The 16,861-nt window shown below is 40.3% G+C and overlaps 1 protein-coding gene across 1 annotated transcript; it reads left to right on the top strand.

The window, feature by feature from the left end:
* Positions 1–2,359: 2,359 nt before the first annotated feature.
* LOC131109493 (disintegrin and metalloproteinase domain-containing protein 11-like) lies at positions 2,360–16,308 on the top strand. Its single transcript, XM_078788801.1, has 27 exons — positions 2,360–2,524; positions 2,616–2,807; positions 3,070–3,206; positions 3,978–4,054; positions 4,162–4,228; positions 7,208–7,290; positions 7,536–7,593; positions 9,035–9,092; positions 9,362–9,495; positions 9,701–9,775; positions 9,993–10,064; positions 11,001–11,167; positions 11,275–11,359; positions 11,419–11,509; positions 12,256–12,307; positions 12,444–12,543; positions 13,746–13,817; positions 13,898–13,990; positions 14,076–14,156; positions 14,233–14,283; positions 14,380–14,443; positions 15,153–15,258; positions 15,326–15,445; positions 15,553–15,721; positions 15,822–15,936; positions 16,001–16,091; positions 16,236–16,308. The coding sequence occupies exons 2-27, from the start codon at positions 2,750–2,752 to the stop codon at positions 16,276–16,278; spliced, it is 2,319 nt and encodes a 772-aa protein (XP_078644927.1). The 5' UTR covers positions 2,360–2,524; positions 2,616–2,749; the 3' UTR covers positions 16,279–16,308.
* The last annotated feature ends 553 nt before the right edge of the window (positions 16,309–16,861 follow it).

The following is a 16,861-nucleotide window of genomic DNA, read 5'->3' as shown; positions in this document are numbered from 1 at the left end:
CCACAATTTATTATGAGGCACATATGCGACTAATATGTTAGCATCATATCGCCCTACCTCAGTTTGTGTTTGATGTTTATGTATCGTTCTTTGGTCCCTGCAGCACTTGCAGTCGGATCAACATCGCGTTTTTGTGCTAGAGGCCTCCAATTATCGTGCGCTGGACCGCCTCGTGGCTGAAATGGTCTTTCGATTCGACACCAGTCCCAAAGAGGAAGTCTTCAATAGGTGAGCTATCATCACAAAATATACCTGATGTGACTAATTACCCTTTTTGATCTAATTAATTATGCATTTTTATACGTAGACCACCAGCATCTATTCCCGTCTTATGTGAACTGGAACCTCTGAGTGATGCTGAGATGGAACACGAAGGCGTGGCTTTAAGAGGACAAACCTATATCTGTGGACCTGATCAAGATACTCCTCTTGAAGTCCAGCCCGGCATACCACCAGACGATCCCATCCCAAATCCAGTCGCTTCTCAACTCTCTTCTGACCGCGATAGCCTGCCCTGTCCTGCGACTCTAACCATAGCAGTACTGGAGGTGGCGCCGCAGCCTCATCTGCTGTCCCCCCACCGCGATCCATCCGCACAAGACCCGTATTTCGACCCGTATTCTTTACCTCCTGTCCTCAGCCCGCAAGTCATCTCGCAGGATGATATGGAGGCGCACAGTCCCTACTCGGAACCTCCTGTCCTCAGTCCTCAGAACTACACCACAGAGGACTATGTAGACATGTGTGAAAACACTTCAAGTGTGTCAGAATCCGTCCCTACTTTAAACTGTGAACTTCCCATTGTGGCTGCGGAGTTATCCCAGTCAGATGCTCCTCCGGTTTTAAGCAAGGTCCAGTGTCCCGATAGTTTCCTGGAGTCTTTCACGGCATCTACACACCAACAGCGGCCCCCAAGGATCAGAAAACGGCGACGGTATTCCAGCGCTGAATGTAGCTGCAGCAAAAGGAAAAGGACCGCCAGCGGTGGTTGTGGGAAGGACGTTGTGGATTCATTATCGGACATGGCCTCATTTCAAATACCGCAAAAGTGTTGTAGCGAAAATGTCCCTTTATTGGACACAATGTCTTATGTGGACAGTTTGGCATCATGGCCGCTGTCCTCACATCCTCCCAATCCTTCGTCTTGCTTGTGCAACGCTCAGGTACCCGACGTCCTTTCCAGCCGAGACTCTCAACAGTCCCACTCCACCTCCGTGTGCATCGACCCCGCTCTCATCCCGGATGTCGACCGTCTTTCCCCGTCCTCCTCGGAGTGGGACTGCGAGCTGCTGTCCGGCATGCGCCCGACGGAGACCCGTCCCGCATCACCCGTCGCTCAGGCATGTGAACTAGACAAGGATATTCTCCACCGGCCCTGCGCCTGGATGCACGACACCAGCTACGAGTCACGTCTGCACACCGCCCTGCAGTTGTCCACGCCGACGGGGGAGCCATCCGCCTTCTCCAGGACTGTTGTGCAAATTGTCGAGGTACAGCACTGACTGTAGAAGTCTTTGCAGCTACGTATTGCCCGTGAACAGACCAGCTAGGCGGCAGGTAGCTGCTTCGGAACAAGGTACACCGAATAAATATTAGCGCAGAGTAACTTTATACACCTTTAAATGTACACTTTTGATTGACATTGTGGAGAGTTTTGTAAGCCAATATTGATTTAATAAATCCATCTGACAATGTTCATCAAAACTGAGCATTATCTTTGTAAACATGTTTTATTGTTGTAGCTAAACGCTGTATATATGCTCATACTTAAGATCGGGCATCCTTTCTTGTTTTCTCTTGTGTTCCTGTTCATCTGCTAAACTGCTGCCGGTGGCGTTGTGCCGACATCCGTCTCTCAGCAGCTGTCTGGAAAACACACTCTTAGAATTTAATGAGCTTTTTCTCAAAGGAGCATTATTCAATTACTTTAAGTGCTATGGATCACATCTTGCCCGTGTTGTGTTGTGATGGCCCAACATGCAAAGCGCTCGTACTTCCTGTGAGACGGAATCCACAAAAAATGACATTTGATCATTTTCTTGTAGTTGTCTGTCAAAGGTGGCAAACCGGTTGTTTGGGAAATGTTACTGTAATTGTTTTTTTTGTTAAATAAATTGTTTTAACCTGAAATATTTCCTTACTAAATGGCTAAATGGACAAGGGGAGGGTCAAACATTGTAATATATATTTTTTTATTAATATGTACAATTGAGTCCAGACAGGATTGTTTATTTTTGTACAACACAATGAATTGGATTTTAATGGGTTGCTATCATTCCAAATAACCTGCCATAGCTCTTTCCAAGTTGTTTTTGGAACTTTGCCTCTTGTTTTTGTTTGAATATATGCTTCTGCATCAATGTTTATGTACTGCTCTGACTTGTGTAAACCGCCTTTTACTCAATACCGCCTCCTTCAGGCTGGAGTAGGGAACTGCACCGAAGTGCTGTGCGCTCGAAGCGGTGGCGGCTTGCTCTCCACTCCCGGCAGGAGGCCAACCACAAGGAGCTCCAGGGACAAACAAGTAACTTCTCATGTTATCTCTTGTAAGCAGAAGAGCAGAAATATTAGGATTATTAATCATTTCTTGTTTTCTTCTATGGACTCCGCTCCAGTCTCGAAGCGTCCGAATTTGATTGCTTCTGCCTGGGTCAGGTGGACCGGACACGCCGTTCTTGCCGCTCGCCACTTTCCTGCTCGCTTTGACCGCACCTGCAACCGAAGACAACACCGGGACTATGTGAGCACAATGCGGGCTGTGAGATGCCTGCTGTTCGCTGCAGTGTTTGCACGGTGCTCCGTGACTGGTGAGCGTAGCTTTAAATATTACTTTTGTTGTATATTGTTGCAAAATTAGAGAGTAGTTGTTGGACAACTTCGCATGGCACCATATTGTTGCAAAATTAGAGAGTATGTGGTTGTTGGACAACTTCGCATTGCACCACAGCAGCTCACTATTTTTTTTGCAACTAATCCCAAATGCACACTAATTAAATCCAATTTAGTGTAAAATACAACAAAGTTGCATATATTGAGACCATACACTAATATATACTGGTGTATTTTCAGGTTTAAAGGAAAGATGGCACCCCCAAGATGAAGATCATGTGCAGCCCAAGAGGCTCCTGCACCAAATCCACTCCCAAGAGGAGCTGCTCCACAGCCACCTCAACACCCGGGTCCAAAACTCCACAGCAGGGGCACAGGTAGCCGATTACTGAAAAATGTCCTATATGTCGATTGTCAAATTAAAGATACACTCATTGAAAAGCACATACTCCAGGTGATAGTTGATTGCTTACATCTGAATGCAATTAAGGTGCAGTATGTGGCTACAAACAGGGGAGGCGCTGTTGAGTCAGCCTCAGTAATGGTAATGGTTTTATTTCATATGAACATGCATCAGATTACAATTGAGTGCATCCCATAATCAGTTCACAGTTCCACATGTCCAAAAGGAGTAGGAAGAAGCAAAGCTTATTAAATCCTACCCCTCCATCTGATACTTTTACAATCAGTAACGGTTACATTTGTTCACTTCCTGCTTTCCTAATATAGTTTAAGGGTTTTTTTTGGTTTTTTTTAATGTTTACATTTTTTGTCCCGTTTTTTTAACTTAGTCCTAGCATATAAGTGTTTCAAATTTAGTTCCTCCCTGAGATCATATTTCTCCTCTGTTTTGTTTCCTCTCGGTAGGTCATTGGAGAACAATGGCAGAATTAAATGACTATTATATACATTTCATAATATTTAATATGAAAATTAGATATATCGTAATTACATTTTAGGACTGTTTTAAGGAAACTTTTATAAATAAGTGTTGAATTTGCAAGCCATGGTCTTGAGCTGAGTAACCCTGACTGTCATGGCAATTACTTAAATATAAATATAATTATCAAGCGCATACATGGTGTTAGGTTTGAATAGACAATATGAAAAGTGTCTTTTATAAGGTATTTCTTACTGTCTCCCATCAGCCCGTGCATTTGGCTCACAGCAGCTTCCTGGTAGAGACCTTTGGCACCTCATTTATCCTCGACCTGGAACTCAACCAGTAAGTCAACACAGTGTCTCCTTGATGCGTGCGTTATTCTAATTATATTGGATACAAACTAAATAAATGTCATAATTTTGTCATATGTTTTTCTCTTTCATCATCAGCCATCTCCTGTCTACAGACTACGTGGAGAGACACTTTGAAGATGATGGACAGCCCTCGGAGTTTAAGGTAACGAACACTTACAGGTAGTGTGTTAAACGGACAACACACCGCCATCTTCCAGAAATACACAATTATATGCCATCTTTCCACGTCCGATCTCTCGTTACATGTTTCTCACCCAAAGAGCAACGATCAGTTGTCATGGTAATCATCATTACCAGCACTGTGGGCTACTTTGTTTTGGTGTGAGGGGAATTCAAATAGCATTATTTGCATTATTTTCTCTTATGTAAAAGTATTTTTAAATATTTTAAATAGTTTTTATAAGCAAATATATGATATGTGGTTAGCACGCTGGCCCAGATTAATATGTTGTTTGGGTCTGGTCCACGTCAAGATTTTCTATACATTTTAGCCTTTTTTTGAGCGTCCCTGAATTTTTGGCAAATCGTACCACTTTCTCTTAAACTTAAAAAATGATTATGGGATGGAGGATGATTTTTTTTAAGTCCTCCAATAATAAAATGACCTTATTGCAGGTTCAAGTGCCACCTGTTGCTTTGGAGTCGAGGCAATTTGGTTTTAAACATGATTTTTTACAAGGCTGACCAGTGGTTAGCACGCAGGCCTCACAGCTAGGACACCCGAGTTCAATTCCACTCTCGGACATCTTCGTGTGGAGTTTGCATGTGTGGGTTTTTTCTGGTTTCCTCCCACATTCCAAAAACATGCTAGGTTAATTGGCGACTCCAAATTGTCCATAGGTCTGAATGTGAGTGTGAATGGTTGTTTGAATGTGAGTGTGAATGGTTGTGCCCTGTGATTGGCTGGCCACCAGTCCAGGGTGTACCCCGCCTCTCGCCCGAAGACAGCTGGGATAGGCTCCAGCATCCCTCGTGATGATAAGCGGTAGAAAATGAATGAATGAATGTTTATATATAATTATATTTTCTTGTTTGTCACAATTAAATATATCAGCTAATTCAATTAATATTAAAAAATTAAATTAAAATAAATATTTAATTAATAAATATTAGTCAAAGACAACACAACTGAACACAAAATGCAGTTTTTCAATGAAACATTTTATTATGGAAAAAAAAAATCTAAAAATGAAAAGTGAAACCATGACTGAACTGAGATGAATTGACTTGTTGTGATAAACAGAACCATAAATTCTGCTGTCTACCAAAAATTGTCAAGCACAGTATCAGTTCGTCTTTTCGTGACCTCAAGCTGAAACCAACTTGGGTTTTGCAGCAGGACAATTCCGAGTCTGGAATTGATCACCAATGAAGGCGTAAGAACGCCATCTAATTATATTATGACACCAGAACACAAAACACAAAGCTCCTCGTTCCTGTGCTTCCGTTCCTGTGTGATTTACTTGAGCTTTAATGACATGCCAATAAAGTTTTCCTTTATTGGTCCTTGGGGAACGCCGACTATTCCATTGAGCCGGCGGTGGCTATGCTCCCATTGAATCTCTGTGACGAACAACTCGGAGGAATTGAATTAAGCAATGAGGTTTGTCTCGGCTTGCTCTTTTAAAGGTGTCAGCGTGTGGCGGAATACACTTTGACGTATTTACCACATTACAAGTATAGCTTAAGGCCAGATTGTCTACAAGTGTATATTCCCGACATGCTCATGCACTTCTAATGGATGTCCCACATGTCCTTTCCACTACGACAACGTATCCTGACTGATGCGCGATGCCTTATGTAATGTAATGTATGGCTGCCCTTGCCACCCTCCGGTTATAGGAAATGCTCGCGCGTCCCGCTCACGTTCACCGCCGACTGCTTCGTCAGGCATTTTGACTTCCCGCTTTTAAAGCAATGTAATCTGAGCTTTTTATTTATTAGCCTTCCCTGGCTACGTGCCAGAGCGAGCTACCCCCCCCCCCCACCTCCATTTTCAATCTGTATGATGAAAATCATTTTTGTCCTCGACCTAAGACGCTGAATCAGAATCTAAAGTCCATGAGAAACCGCAGGCAATTATTGATGCGGTTATTGGATTTATGATTATTTAGCCCAGATATTAAATGTAACAATATATCTGATGTTAAGTAAAAGGCCTGTATCTCCACATTTGTATTTATATTTTTTTCATATATACAAATAAATGTACTGTATATATTAAATACGCACACACACATAAGTGTGTTAAAACAACAATGAATACATATGGTATAAAAATATGATAGAATAGAAATAGTTTTTTAATGGTTGGGTTTCTTTCCCCAACATATTTTTCATGATCATTTTTATTACATTATATGTGTATAATTTGATTTATATTTTTTCATATATAGCAATAAAATGTACTGTATGTATATATTAAATACATACACACATAAGTGTGTTCAGGCAACAATGAATACAGATGGTATAAAAAATATGATAGAATAGATTTTTTTTTAATGGTTGGGTTTTTTTCCCCAACATATTTTTTATGATCATTTTAATTGCATTATATGTGTATAATTGGATTTATATTTTTTCATATATACAAATAAAATGTACTGTATATATTAAATACGCACACACACACAAGTTGTTTCCCCGAACATATTTTTCATGGTCATTTTTATTACATTATATGTATATAATTGTATTAATATTTTCTTCATAAATACAAATAAAATGTACTGTATATATTAAATATGCACACACACATATGTGTGTTAAGACAACAATGAATACAAATGGTATAAAAAATATTATAGAATATATTTTTTAATGGTAGGGTTTTTTTCCTCCTACATATTTTTCATGATCATTTTTATTAGATTATATGTAATTTGATCTACTTAGTAATGTCAGCGTGCATTATGTGTGGGATGCGTTGTGGTTGTCTACAGTCATGCATTTCTGTGATGATTTCTTAATGATGGCTAACATTCAAATTCCCCTTCCTATTCTATATTCATTTATTTATTTGTGTTACTTTATTTATTTATTTTTTTTTGGGGGGGGGAGTGTTAAAAATGAACACATTAACCAGTCAAACACGTATGTGTCATATATTCTCTTGCAGGGCGGAGAGCACTGCTACTACCAAGGCCGTGTCCGAGGTCTGCCGGACTCCTGGGCCGCCGTGTCCACTTGTCATGGACTGTGGTAAGGCCCCAGAACCATGCAAAAGTTCCAGTTGTACTTCATGAATCCTACCTTCTTATACTTTGACACAGAACTGTATTAACAGTTTTCCCGTCATTTTTATGACAGGTTTTATACATTTAGTATCAAAGGGTTACATCCATGCATCGCTACTTAGGAACTTAGGGACAGCTCTTTTAGTGCAGGTGTGCCTAATATTGTGATCTTCCTCCTCCCTATAAGCTGCTGTGTTGTTATCTTTGCAGGGGAATGTTCTCCGACGGGAATGTCTCCTACGGGATCCAACCTGCAGGCAGTGGCGAGGTGCCGTCTGAAATGTTGTTGCCTTAAATTAAATGTTTTAAAGTGGACCTATTATGCTTTTCCCACTTTTCTGACCTATAAATGTAGTTAGAATGTTGTATTCTCCTGTTAAACCATGCCAAAGTTTCCGATAATGAGGTTTTCGCATTTGGAAGTCAGTCCTGAAAGCTTGGTTTCAGAGAACGTTGCAAAACTGTTCCTTTGTGATGTCACAAAGGAGTGGGCGTGGCTGTAGGTGCAATATACTCTCTGCCATTCCCATGTTTTACGTTGCTAGCATAGGCTCGTAATTTTATTCTGTCAACGTACTAACCGTGTTTCTTCAGTGTAGCATTATAGAGTGTGCATACAGGGAGCGGAGTTGCTAGTAGCTGTTTCCCACCCAATCAATGGCTATACACAAGTTTTTTTTTTTAAATCACTGGTAGTCCCGCAAAAACGTTCGATGTTACAGATGCTGTAGAAAACGCTAAAATGCTAACGCTAACGTCTTGAAGAAACCGATTCTTAAGAAATTTCGGACTGATTCCAATGTGGACTTCTGGATTGGATTCGGGATCCAACACATATTGTTGTATGTTAAAGCGGACATTTTAAAAAGAAACATCACTTTTTTACCGTTGATCAACTCCTATAACGTTAGGTTCGTAGCTAGCGGCACAAAGCGGATGTCTTTCTAAGTGACCAACCACAGCGGAGTGGGTATGCCTGGAGGCGGGTCATTGGTGGAATAAATAAAAAAAAAAACAGACCGTTAATTTGCAGGAAGCACGGAATCCAAAGAAATCCATGTGGAGTAGGTGTAGATTCAGTAAGATCTAGAAAGCTTTCTGCGCGAGTTATTGTGTGTAGCTGCTCTATAGAAGTCCACAACTCAATACAAAGGGTCCAAAATGAGCATAGTAGGTCCCCTTTAAGGTGCTTTCCAAGTATATTTCACACTTCGATGGTTGAGAGGTGGAAGTGTGTGTCTGTGTGTGTGTTTGTGTGTGTTTGTGTGTGTGTGTATCCAAGAGCTCGTTTTCCATTAGCGATAGAGATGTATTACATAGAATAGATGAGAGCAAGACGGATCAATAGCAGCTCTTCTTCCTCCATCTCTTTTAGTTGTGTCCTTGGCTTTATATGTCAGATTTTCATGAAGTATTCATTCCCAGCTCCAGTGTACAACTTGCCATTACGCCCCCCCCCCGCGGAGCGGCTGATTGATTGATTAATTATGTATCAGCTGAGCTCTCCTCGATGATAAAAACTTCTGAAAGTCAAGTGGAGTGCTTTATAAATTCATGTAATGATAATCATTTAGAGAACAAAATATGACAGTTTGTTGACATGGTTATCATATATTATGATATATAGTATAAATAGATATATATATATTATTACCTGCTGCTGCCCTAATTGTGTTCTACTGTATGTTTACATATTTGTTGTGTCGCAGGTGGACCACATTGTGTATCGCATGCCTCACATCCAACTCCTCCCGCCGCCTTGTCCAGGTAAGAACCACACTCAAGTCTCATTCTGGTCCTTTTATTCACCTGATGGAGCCTGACTAAAAAAGGCCGCACAATGACAGTTCCCCGTCTCATCGGGACGTGTCCTCAACCTTCCCATCCTGTTACCCGAACCCGCTCCTCCTCATTTAGCATCCTGGCTGCTGTGCTTGTATTGATTTTCTCCTGGAGATGAGTGCACACCAGAAATACACTCATGATGACTAAGGCTTTATTTTTTTTTTAACTCGCTCTCTGACTGCGTTTCCCAGAATGCACCCAGCCTGAAGGACAGACAGGCGGCGGCGGTGGTGATGATGGCGAGAGGAAAAGGTGGGATGGAGACGACTTGGCTGAGCAGCAGAAGACAAAACTCACTAACCGTTTGAGACGCTCAAAAAGACAAGTCAGTCACTTTTACTCGTTAATAGTTTTAGTTGTTAATATTGTATTAGACCATTTTTCCATCCATAACCACTATTTATTCAATGTCCAATGAAATCAAAGGGAAACTCCTTTGAGGAATATCTAACCAATGGCAAAAAATGACTGTAAAAAGACTGTACACACGCTTTTATAAGAATCATCTTATGTGTCTGTGTTCCCTTCAGGTACGGGGGGGTCAGCGCACCGTGCAGTCAGAGACCAAATACATTGAGCTGATGGTCATCAATGACCATGAACTGGTGAGGTTTTACAGCTTTTATAGTTTCTTTGAAATTAAAATAATTTAGTCACTCACCACTTTTCTTTATTATTTTTATTTTTATTTTTATTTTTATTTTTATTTTTATTTTTATTTTTATTTTTATTTTTATTTTTATTTTTATTTTTATTTTTATTTTTATTTTTATTTTTATTTTTATTTTTATTTTTATTTTTATTTTTATTTCTGCTGTCCAGTTTGTCCAACAGCGTCGGTCCACACCTCAGACAAAGAACTTTGCCAAAGCGGTGGTGAACATGGCGGACGCGGTACGTTTGACAACCCCCTACATACACACGCGTGACACACATGACACACCATGACTTTGCTATAGTCGCCGGATGTTTTGTTAACAAAAGAAAACCAAATGAAGAAAACACTGGTATTAATGCCTGTGGCTGTAGGCAACTCCACTAAGCGCTATTACGACATTGGTTCTGTTGCTGCTGTCTTGTGCAATATACATGTAAATAAATGACATTTTCCTTTTCCACTTTCTCATGCACTCCAAATCATTAGAGGTATAGTCTGCGTTTTTATTTGCCCAAAATTAATTAATTGATGATTGCTGTTCCGTGGCTGACTATTATTATTAAAAAAACAATTATTAATTTTTTAAATTATATTTATATAATTATAATGATAAAAATATGAATATTGAAAGACAGGTTTAGTATATTAGATCACGTCACGTTTCACGCTGCATGGAGACAGGCGACTGATTCCATGCCTCGAATTGAGTTTAAAAAAAAAAAAGGTTCTCCTCTCATTCTGTGTGGAAGTGGTAAATTTTTGCCTTCTTTGTGACTGTTTAAAGAAAAAGCAACCCTAACAGTGTGTTTAATTTACGCCACCCCCATCCCTACTCAAGGTACGGCCACTCCGCTGTGATTGGTCGCACTCCCGAGGACTTCCTGTTACGTGCAGCAGGTCCGAGTTTACTTAGTGCAGGCAATCTGCGTCCCATATAAGGAAGTCCAGATCCCATTGATTGATTGACTCCAAAACTTCTATCACGGCTCACTTTCAAATGCGCAAATCTGATCATGTGACGCTTTGGCATCGTTTAACATGAGAACATTTGCAATAAATGCTTTTTTTTTTGACAAAACAGCGTTCTTTACTGACGCCGGCTTGTAACTGCTGTCACACGGAAGCCCGTTTCAAATCGGATCTTCATGTCTTTATCGTATCGTCCTCTGCAGATTTACAAGGAGCAGCTCAACACGCGCATTGTCCTTGTCGCCATGGAAACCTGGTCCTCTGAGAACCGCATCTCGGTGGGCGACGACGCCCTGCTCACGCTACGTGACTTCATGAAGTACAGGAAGGCTAGCATCCGGGAGCGCTGCGACACCGTGCACCTCCTCTCGTGGGTTGGCCCGCCTTCACGCTATGCGTTTGATCCCCCCCCCCCCCCCCCCCTTTCCATGATTTGACATGGTTGCCATGCTTAAAGTTCTCCTTGTCGCCTCGCAGCGGGAGGACGTTCATGAGCAGCCGCAGCGAGGCCGCCTACGTTGGTGGTGTCTGCTCGCTCAGCAGGGGCGGCGGCATCATCGAGGTAATTCCTTCGTAACTTTTTACCCCTTTTTTTTCCCTGAGGATAACTTTGTTTTTCAGTTTGGTACTGTAGGTCCGATGGCCATCACACTGTGCCAGAGCCTGGGCCAGAACATCGGCATGCTGAGGAACAAGGACAGACCTGCTGCAGGTCAGCTAAGCTACGCTAATGCGATGCTAACGCAGCAAAGACTTTTTATTACTTTTTTAAAATTATTATCATTTAAAATTTTACTGTCATTATTTGTATTTATATATTCATATATATTCATTTTTTTACATGGGTTGTGTGCCTGAAATAATTTTAATATCATAAATAATTGTAGTTATTTATCAATACAATTTTCTTTGTTAAATATATTTATATTAATTATTTCAGTGTCATTATTTGTTGATATAGTTGGTGTTTTATATGATTGGTGTGCCTGAATTGAAATTCTAGGATAATAATAATTCATTAAATTAATAATTTAATAAATTAATAATTTATAAAATAATAATTAATAATATTTAATGATAAAAAATCTAATTTATTGATAAATATATTTTATTTTATGGATAAAATGTAAAAATATAAAATATTATTTAATAGTTTATAAAATACCAAGTAATGTAATTACTTATTTTAAAATGAATTATAAATATATTTCATATTTGTATTACACTGCTGTATGCTATACTTTATAAAGTATTTTATAATATATTATGTAATTAAAGTATTATTTAATAATAATAAATGTAGAAAATGTATAATGTAAATTATTTCTAAATATATAGGAATATATTTATTATAGTCATAATATAATTATTTATGATACTTCATTTTTCATTATAATTTTTTTTAACCTACTTCTCTACTAAGGTCTCCTTTTTAATGTCTTTGATTTGTGTGGTCAGGAGACTGTAGGTGTCCAGACCCGTGGTTGGGGTGCATCATGGAGGACACCGGGTAAGGACAAATAAATACTCTACCAGTCAAGCATTTTGATGTACTACCTTCTCATTGAATAACAGGAAGTGTATCCAGACAATACTAATATAAACGTATATTTTATATGTATATGTGTTTGTTTCTAATTTATTAGTTATTACCTGCCGAGGAAGTTCTCTCGCTGCAGTGTTGACGAATATCTTCGCTTCCTGCAACAAGGAGGTGGAAGCTGCTTGTTCAACAAGCCCAACAAGGTGAGGGATGGTTGGACAACAAATATCGTAGAAACTCAATCATTTCTATGCACATTTTTCATAGTTGATATCTGAATCGGAAATTGAAAGTTGGACAATATCGGCAAAAATATCTGACATCCCTAATTATTCATTCATTTTCTACCTGTTATCATCATGAGTGGGGTGCTGGAGCCTATCCCAGCCGTCTTCAGGCAAGAGGTGTTACACCCTGGACTGGTGGCCAGCCAATCACAGGGCACATATAGACAAACAACCATTCACACTCACATTCATACCTATGGACAATTTGGAGTCGCTAATTAACCTAGCATGTTTTTGGAATGCACGGGGAGAACATGCATCCGACTCATATGTACGGCGTTAAACACAAAGGCCATTAGCCAGCCAATCAACAGGGCACATATAGACAAACAACCATTCACACTCACATTCATACCTATGGACAATTTGGAGTGGCTAATTAACCTAGCATGTTTTTGGAATGTGGGAGGAAAACCGGAGTACCCGGAGAAAACCAATGCATGCACGGGGAGAACATGCAAACTCCACACAGAGATGGCCGAGGGTGGAATCGAACTCGGGTCTCTTAGCTGTGAGGCCTCAATTACAGCCGCAATTTAATGTTTTGTTTCCATGAATCCATTAATTCAAATTTTCCATTAATACAAAATATTTATTAAAAAAAACAATACAAATATAATTAGTGTTTTTTTAGTTTTATTTAATAAAATATGTTTTTTTAATGAACACAAATAACTTATTTTCCATTAATACAAAATATGTATTAAAAAATTTTAATTAGCTGATTTTTAAAATATAATTAAAATAACCTAGCATGTTTTTGGAATGCAAACTCCACACAGAGATGCCCGAGGGTGGAATCGAACTCGGGTCTCCTAGCTGTGTGGCCTCTATGCTAACCACTTGACCACTGTGCAGCCATCCCTAATTAATACATCACAAATTATGTTTATATATTAGTGTACCCTGCCTCTGAAATGAAGTCAGCTGGGATAGGCTCCAGCATAGCGACCCTAGTGACATTAATAGATGTTTATTTATCAATACAAGCCGCTTATACTACAGTACATATGCAGCTAAAATGGGTTAGCAAGCTAGCGGTGGTACAAAACAAACATTCGGTGCTACTATTGGTAGAAAGTCTAGTCAGTCACTGTTAAAAGTGTTAAACGTTGCAGCTCCTGGACCCGCCCGAATGCGGCAACGGCTACGTGGAGCAGGGAGAGGAGTGCGACTGTGGATCGCTCGTGGTAATCGATTCTTTAATCCCCACTTTGTTGTTGCCGTTGTTATTACCGCCAAGTACTAAAGTTCCCCTTTGACCTTCCAGGACTGTGCTCGGAGTGGCGCCAACTGCTGTAAGAAGTGCACGCTTACCCACAATGCAATGTGCAGCAACGGCCTCTGCTGCCGCGACTGCAAGGTGAGCGGCGTTCGCTTGACAGACGTCACGTGGTTTTGTCAGACATTGTATGTTCTTAACGGCTTCCTGCCGTTGGCCCCCGCAGTACGAGCTGAGAGGAGTGACGTGCCGCGAGGCCGTTAATGACTGCGACATCCCCGAAACCTGCACGGGCGACTCCAGCCAGGTAGGACAACCTGATGACGCAATCGCTTTTTCTAAAGAACGGCAGACATTTTACCGATGTCCTTTACACTCTGTAGTGTCCCTACAACGTCAACAAACTGGATGGCTACACGTGTGAAGCCGGACAGGTGAAGTACACACAACACACACACACGGAATGGGCGTGCTTGTTCGACGCGTCCTCGTGCCTCTATTGTGACCTTTGACCTTTTTTTGTTCTTCAGGGTCGTTGCTACGGAGGCCGCTGTAAGACCAGAGACGGCCAGTGCCGGAGCCTGTGGGGCTACAGTAAGTGTTTATGTCGCCCTCTAGTGGCCAGAATACGCACTGCTGAAAAGAGATCGTTGATATTGGCAGTCAGTTGACTTAAAACCTTTTAGAGGAATAATTAATACCTCACTTTTATTGTCATTTAACATGACAATACAACATTGTAACAGCATTTATAGGTCAGAAAGGAGAAAAGCATATTCGGTCGCCTTTATCAAAATAATAATAATTTTACCCATGTTTTAGCTGTGTATAAAGGAATAAATGTTGTATTATAATGTATCTTTTACTCTGTTTACTTGCTTTTATTCAACTCAATTTTTTCTGTAAAGCGTCTAAGTATTTTGAAAAGCACTATACAAATAAAATGTATTATTATTATTTATTTATTTATTTATTTTTTAGGAGTCATTTTATGACAATAACGTCACAATACTAAAAAAAATATGAAAAACACTGACATTTTTGTAACAAAGTCCGAGTAACAATTCATTAGTAACCATTGGAGAAAATTATCAAAATTTTCTTTGTGTGGTTAATAGGAATAAATTTACATTCTTTGAAAATTAGGTTGCAGAAAAAGGTATGAAAAAAAATTACATGAAGAAATACTTGAAAAATGATGTGAAAAAGCATTATTATTATTATTATTATTATTAATTAGGACACATTTCTCTGAGCACTATCGTACTAAAAATGACTTTGCTGTCAATCATTTCTTCATCAGACTCGGCTGACAGGTTCTGTTATGAAAAGCTCAACGCCGAGGGCACCGAGAAAGGAAACTGCGGTCCCGAGCCTGGCGGTCAGGGATGGATGCATTGTAACAAACAGTGAGTGAACAGTGCGGCCATATTGAATGAGCACAGACGTATTGAAATTCTTCTTCCTCCTCGGTAGGGACGTCCTGTGCGGTCTGCTGCTGTGCACCAACGTGACCGACAAGCCAAGCGTTGGCGAGCTGCAGGGCAAACTCACCAGTTTGACCATCTACCACCACAACCGATACCTCGACTGTCGGTGAGCGTTTCATGCACGCAAGGCGTGATGCGTTCAAGGTCAACAACAACATAATAATCAAATGTTTCTTTGAATCTGTATCATTTTGTATGACTGTTATCTTACAGGGGGGGTCACGCCGTCCTGGATGACGGCTTGGACCTGGGCTACGTGGAAGACGGAACGCCGTGTGGGCCTAACATGATGTGTCTGGAACGCCGCTGCCTCCAGGTCGCCACCTTCAACCTCAGCATGTGTCCTGGATCGTCGTCCTCGCGGATCTGCTCCCATCATGGCGTGAGAGACCCCCCCCACCCCCGCCCCCTCGCTTTCTTAGCTCCTTTTTTTTTTTTATGGAACATCTTCAAATCACCCGAGGATGTTTGAACCTCTGCAGACGTGCAGCAATGAGGTGAAGTGCATCTGCGATCGGGATTACACCGGGAAGGACTGCAGCGTCTTTGACCCCATTCCCATTCCCACCCCACCTGAGGGACCAGAGAAATACAAAGGTGTTTTTGTAAAGTTAGAAATAAGTATGTAGTACTTATATATATATTTTTTTTGTACTTGCAGGTCCGAGCGGTACCAACATCATCATAGGCTCTGTGGCTGGCGCTATCCTGCTTGCAGCCATTGTCCTGGGAGGAACCGGATGGGGATTTAAGTAAGAACCCCCCCATCTTCTCTATCTTCTATCTTCCTCCCGTGTCTGTCATGTTGATTTCCTGCTGGAGCATCTCACCAAAAAACATGAAATGACGTACGTTTGTCTCTGCTCTCTCGCTTCTCGTCTCCTTGTGGAATCCAGAAACATTCGCAGAGGAAGGTACGACGCCGCCGATGAGTCCTGACTTAATTACACAATATTATTATTTACATTGAGTATTTGTCTCATGTCTCTTATAAAACTTTATTGCTATCTGGATTACAGTCGTCTATCGCCGATATCGGTTAATTGGTTCCAGACCCGACTGCGATAAGTCAATTTCCTTGAACGGTTTTGTAGATATGGCAAAGAAAATCTATTTAAGCCATTTAAGACGTAAATGAAACTCCTGCTCGAGCAGTCACAGTAAAAGTAAAACACAGACTGGCCTGGTGGTTGGGGAAATACTGACACCTAGTGGCCAATGTACAATACAGCACTAGATTCACAATTACAATGCTGCTTCTGCCTTGTATTTTAGTTTATTAGCCATATTTATGTTTGAAAATGCTTAAATTAAATTCAACAAATCTTACTAATAATAACTATTAACTATGAAATCGATCGTTTTTCTTAGTAAGCATTTTTTTAAGTCAATTTAAAGTCAATTACATGACTGTACTACCTTTGACTTCATCCGTTTGAAATATTTTTTTCCTTTTTTTAATATTTTATTATATTTGATATTTTATTTTATTAATGACTTGCATCACCATTTTCTTCTTCTC

Source organism: Doryrhamphus excisus, unplaced genomic scaffold, assembly GCF_037039965.1.
Source record: "Doryrhamphus excisus strain RoL-2023G ecotype Guam unplaced genomic scaffold, RoL_Dexc_Guam_v1.1 HiC_scaffold_24, whole genome shotgun sequence".
Classification (NCBI taxonomy): domain Eukaryota; kingdom Metazoa; phylum Chordata; class Actinopteri; order Syngnathiformes; family Syngnathidae; genus Doryrhamphus; species Doryrhamphus excisus.
This window is presented reverse-complemented; position numbering and strand designations above follow the sequence as displayed.